The 6,000-nt window shown below is 55.5% G+C and overlaps 1 protein-coding gene across 1 annotated transcript in view; it reads right to left on the reverse strand.

Annotated features, from left to right (window-relative positions):
• LOC138740384 (transmembrane channel-like protein 2-A) overlaps nucleotides 1-4,825 on the reverse strand; it is a 106,546-nt gene extending 101,721 nt beyond the window's left edge. The window contains exon 1 of the mRNA XM_069892959.1: nucleotides 4,492-4,825. Coding sequence (XP_069749060.1) covers nucleotides 4,492-4,543 — 52 coding nt within the window. The 5' untranslated portion in view covers nucleotides 4,544-4,825. The remainder of the gene's footprint in view (nucleotides 1-4,491) is intronic.
• Nucleotides 4,826-6,000: the final 1,175 nt, after the last annotated feature.

Consider the following 6,000-nt stretch of genomic DNA (forward strand, 5'->3'; position numbering starts at 1 on the left):
CATCTTTGCATCCGATGAAATGGTGCAGCCGAGATAGGTAAACTGGTTGACCGTTTTGAGTTTTGTGTGCCCGATGGAGATGTGGGGGGGGCTGGTAATCATGGTGGGGAGCTGGCTGATGGAGGACCTCAGTTTTCTTCAGGCTGACTTCCAAGCCAAACATTTTGGCAGTTTCCGCAAAGCAGGACGTCAAGCGCTGAAGAGCTGGCTCTTATTACACTTATTCTTTGGCTTGGCTTCGCGGACGAAGATTTATGGAGGGGGTAAAAAAGTCCACGTCAGCTGCAGGCTCGTTTGTGGCTGACCAGTCCGATGCGGGACAGGCAGACACGATTGCAGCGGTTGCAAGGGAAAATTGGTTGGTTGGGGTTGGGTGTTGGGTTTTTCCTCCTTTGCCTTTTGTCAGTGAGGTGGGCTCTGCGGTCTTCTTCAAAGGAGGCTGCTGCCCGCCAAACTGTGAGGCGCCAAGATGCACGGTTTGAGGCGTTATCAGCCCACTGGCGGTGGTCAATGTGGCAGGCACCAAGAGATTTCTTTAGGCAGTCCTTGTACCTTTTCTTTGGTGCACCTCTGTCACGGTGGCCAGTGGAGAGCTCGCCATATAATACGATCTTGGGAAGGCGATGGTCCTCCATTCTGGAGACGTGACCCATCCAGCGCAGCTGGATCTTCAGCAGCGTGGACTCGATGCTGTCGACCTCTGCCATCTCGAGTACCTCGACGTTAGGGGTGTGAGCGCTCCAATGGATGTTGAGGATGGAGCGGAGACAACGCTGGTGGAAGCGTTCTAGGAGCCGTAGGTGGTGCCGGTAGAGGACCCATGATTCGGAGCCGAACAGGAGTGTGGGTATGACAACGGCTCTGTGTACGCTTATCTTTGTGAGGTTTTTCAGTTGGTTGTTTTTCCAGACTCTTTTGTGTAGTCTTCCAAAGGCGCTATTTGCCTTGGCGAGTCTGTTGTCTATCTCATTGTCGATCCTTGCATCTGATGAAATGGTGCAGCCGAGATAGGTAAACTGGTTGACCGTTTTGAGTTTTGTGTGCCCGATGGAGATGTGGGGGGGCTGGTAGTCATGGTGGGGAGCTGGCTGATGGAGGACCTCAGTTTTCTTCAGGCTGACTTCCAGGCCAAACATTTTGGCGGAATTACACTTATTACACCTCTAATTACACTCATTACAGGTGGACTTACCCTAAATCCTGATGAATGTATTATGATCTTATATTTGAACATAATTAATCATGCCTAATTATAACATAATTAAGCTTTCTATACAGCACAGTATGAGCCCTTCAGCCCCTGTTGTTGTGCCAACCTGTATAAACCTTTATAAGGGACCATGGGAAAGTGCTAGCAGTAAATAGCAATAGCAAACATTTTTTAAACAGGGTGGGAAAGTTGGTAGCACTATAGTGCAATTTATAAATACCTTGGGAAAAAGTGATTCTGCCCTCCCAAAATTCCATGCGGCAGAGAAAGGGCCGTATGCCGGGCTGCATGCATGGAGCATTCATAGATGGGTTTCTCTGCCGCCCGGCATTCTGGGAAGTCAGGTCCACTCTTGCTATTTCCCCTCTCTCTCCCACTGCAACTTTCCCATGGGGAAGTTTATACCTTCATTTTAATCTTTTCTTCCTTCAAAAACTTGGGTCTTTTCAATCCCATAATGCAATTACCTGTCTCACACTTGGCTGATTGCAACGCTGGCATCTGCAGACATCGGGGATTGGACTTGGGGTCAAGGCTGTCAATCCCTGTGAGATGACGTCATTTGACGCGGGCATTGATCTGATTTTGCTTTCACACTAGATACTTAAAAGGCCGATTGACAGTTAATTCCTGGGACCTCTTGCAAGTGTGAAAGGGACTCATGAGGTTGCCGGCTGTTCCACTCTACAGTTGATGGTTTCACAAGTCCAGCCTTTTGTCATTATTGATGGTGCTTTTCTTCTTTGGCTTGGCTTCGCGGACGAAGATTTATGGAGGGGGTAAAAAGTCCACGTCAGCTGCAGGCTCGTTTGTGGCTGACAAGTCCGATGCGGGACAGGCAGACACGGTTGCAGCGGATGCAGGGGAAAATTGGTTGGTTGGGGTTGGGTGTTGGGTTTTTCCTCCTTTGCCTTACGCCTATTATATAACCTCTCCTCGCTTTTCACCTTTACACTTGATTTGCTCTGGGTCCTGCTTGTGTTCCACCACCTTATGTTCTTTTGTGTTAGCTTTGCATCCACTGCCAAGTTTGAAAGTATGATCTGAATAAAATAGCTGATTATATTACACAAAGTTACTGATCCTAGGGGAACACTGCTTTTCACAGATCCGAAAAAGATAACTGTTCCCCATTTCAGGTCATCCCCCCCCCCCCCCAAACTAAACCTACCCCTCCCACTGAACAAGGTTAACCTGCATGTACTAAGTAGATGTGAATCGAACATCAGACAGGGAATCCTCAGAGCATTGACCCAAGTTATGTCAGACATCCACATCTTTGTCAATGTTGACCCACTCTCCACCCTTCTCTCTGTCGGTTCTTTTAAGCTGCAGTTCCTGGGTAGCCCTCCTGGGACCCAGGTGCGATTCGTGGGGCAAAGGTGGGGGATTCCCCCCCCCCACGATGACGCAGTAAGTGACGCGTCACGTCAACTCATCTCCCCGGCCCCCACCAGCTGTCAGTCTCCCTCCCACCTCTCCCCCCACCCCGCGTCAGCCGACCCCTCTCCCGCCGATCATGGCACCCGTGACATCGACCTCTATTCCCTCCTCCCCCCTCCCCGCACCGCGGCAATGACCTCACACCCTCCGTTTGTGGCCCCCGCTTCTCCCCCTCGCAGCGGGTACCTCTCACCCCCCACCCCACTCCTCCTCCACCCCGGACCCTGGCAGTGACCCCTCTCTCCACCCCCCCCATCCCACTCCTCCTCCACCCCGGACCCTGGCAGCGATCCCTCTCACCCCCCCCCCCCCCATTCCTCCTCCACCCCGGACCCTGGCAGCGACCCCTCTCACCCCCCCCCCCCCCACCCCACTCCTCCTCCACCCGGACCCTGGCAGCGACCCCTCTCTCCACCCCCCCCCATCCCACTCCTCCTCCACCCCGGACCCTGGCAGCGATCCCTCTCACCCCCCCCCCCATTCCTCCTCCACCCCGGACCCTGGCAGCGACCCATCTCACCCCCCCCCCCCACCCCACTCCTCCTCCACTCCGGACCCTGGCAGCGACCCCTCTCACCCCCCTCCCCACCCCACTCCTCCTCCACCCGGACCCTGGCAGCGACCCCTCTCTCCACCCTCCCACCCCACTCCTCCTCCACCCTGGACCCTGGCAGCGACCCCTCTCACCCCCCCCCCACCCCATTCCTCCACCCCGGACCCTGGCAGCGACCCCTCTCTCCACCCCCCCCCCCGGACTCTGGCAGCGACCCGTCTCTCCACCCCCCCACCCCACTCCTCCTCCACCCTGGACCCTGGCAGCGACCCATCTCACCCCCCCCCCCCACCCCACTCCTCCTCCACCCCGGACCCTGGCAGCGACCCCTCTCTCCACCCCCCCCCCCCCCCGGACTCTGGCAGCAACCCCTCTCTCCACCCCCCCACCCCACTCCTCCTCCACCCCGGACCCTGGCAGCGACCTCTCACCCCCCCACCCTACTCCTCCTCCACCCGGACCCTGGCAGCGACCCCTCTCTCCACCCCCTCACCCCTCTCCTCCTACATCCCGGACCCTGGCAGCGACCCCTCTCATCCCCCCCCACCCCACTCTTCCTCCACCCCAGACCCTGGCAGCGACCCCTCTCTCAACCCCCCCCCCACCCCTCTCCTCCTCCACCCCGGACCCTGGCAGCGACCCCTCTCACCCCCCCCCCCACCCCACTCTTCCTCCACCCCAGACCCTGGCAGCGACCCCTCTCTCAACCCCCCCCCACCCCTCTCCTCCTCCACCCCGGACCCTGGCAGCGACCCCTCTCTCAACCCCCCCCCACCCCTCTCCTCCTCCACCCCGGACCCTGGCAGCGACCCCTCTCACCCCCCCACCCCACTCCTCCTCCACCCCAGACCCTGGCAGCGACCCCTCTCTCCAACCCCCCCCCCCACCCCCGATCGCTGCTATTTTGCTGTTCAAGCCACCGGTCGACCTGTCCTGGGTAAGTTTTACTGGGTTCCCTGACTCCCTCCGAGGTTGGGCAGGGACCCGGTTGACGTTGACCGGGTCGGATCCCTTGTGAGTGAGAGGCGCTCACCGGGCAAATTGCCTGAATGATCCCATTTTACAAGGCAGTTTGAAAGCACCTTGTGATTCCTTCGTCTTTAGCTTCACCAGCGATAGGAATGACCCCATTAGCCATTCTTTCCCTGCGCTGCTACCAGTTACACATTAAAACAATGAGAACGAATGCCATCTACTCCTTGATCAAGTGCCACAAGATCGTTGCCCAAAACATTTCACCCCACCAGGGGAGTCAACCAAGATGGTCAAAGCACGAATGACTCACTCTGTTCCAAATCTTCAAGTTTCCTGTTCTTGCTTTTATCGGTGTTGACCATGGTCACCTCGTTTGACCCGGTGAAGATGCTTCTCCTTCCTTTCGCCTGGAAAACGAAATCTCCTGCAGGACCGCTGGTTAAACCGATAGCAACGCCCCAGGGCGAGTCAGGCTCCCGGGTCTGGAGGCAGCGCCAGCCCTTGTCAGCGAACGGCAACAGGCAGAACGACCCGGCGTCTTCGAGGAGAGGTTCCCTGGGGCTCCCTGCACAAGACGGGCCTCACTGTCATCTTCGCCCGGATTAATCGTTCACACCTTGTTGGCGATTCCCATCTTGATTCATTTCACAAACTCGTTCTGTTTTAAAAACCATTTCACAAACATTGGCGGGAGAGCAACGCCTTTTGCCTCTTATAGCCTGGCCCGGGGCGGAGAGCAGCTTCCATGGGGGGGGTGGTGGGGGGGGGGGGAGGGGGTGGTGGGGGGGGGGGGAGGGGGTGGTGGGGGGGGGAAGGGGGTGTGGGGGAGAGGGGGGGGAAGGGGTGGGGGGGAGGGGGTGGGGGGGGCAGAGAAAAGAGGCATTTCTAGAATGTAACCTGATATTTATGAGCTGAGTAATAAATGAAAAGTCAGAAATATACGAGGAAATTCTCTGCGTTTTACTCCCTCCCACCAGTTTCCACTGATAAAAATGGACTCTAAGATCAGGTAGAAACGATAAGGTCACATTATTGAACTTGCACAGGTTTTCCATTCCACTCTTTCTCCCTCCCTCCCTCTCTCTCTCTCTCTCTCTCTCTCTCTCTCTCCCTCCCTCCCCTCCCTCTCTATCTATCTCACCCTCCCTCGCTCTCCCTCTCCTCCTCCTCCCTCTCTCTCTCCTCTCCCTCTCCCTCCCTCTATCTATCTCACCCTCCCTCTCTCTCTCTCTCTCTCTCTCTCCCCCACCCTCCCCTCGCACCCAGGCATTCACTGCTATCCACAGACTAGAGGTTACCATTAATTTTCCCTTGACCTCATCTTCAGCTCCTCCATCATTTCTGCCTCCGTAACTCGGGTTTCTCCTCACTGCCCCCCAGACCCTGCCGGTTACTGTCTGCTTTGCCAAATGATTTCAAGGTGCTGGATCTGACGCTGCGACCCGGAGAAAGAGGATCGAGGAAAAAAAAACGAGACTGCAAATAGATCTTCCTGTCATTTGGGAGACTGCAACGTCCCTGACAGTTTGGTATCTTTTGAACTCCCATCGTATCACCTCATATCATTTCCTCCTGTTTAATAATTACCATTTAGTGCTGGCTGCTTTCTTTTTGTACAACATCCTTCCTATCACAAGTCGTTGATTGTGTGTGTGCATGTGTGTTTAAAAGTTATTCTCACCTGACACATTTATCACCAATGGCCTGAATAAATCAATACATAGTCATTGGTCCCATTTTCCCTCTCAAACAGACAGGACCTAAACTTGAGCATGTATCTTTATTCCTTCATGTTCTGGGATCTCTGGCCTTACTTTTT

The sequence above is a fragment of the Narcine bancroftii genome, chromosome 1 (assembly GCF_036971445.1).
Source record: "Narcine bancroftii isolate sNarBan1 chromosome 1, sNarBan1.hap1, whole genome shotgun sequence".
Classification (NCBI taxonomy): domain Eukaryota; kingdom Metazoa; phylum Chordata; class Chondrichthyes; order Torpediniformes; family Narcinidae; genus Narcine; species Narcine bancroftii.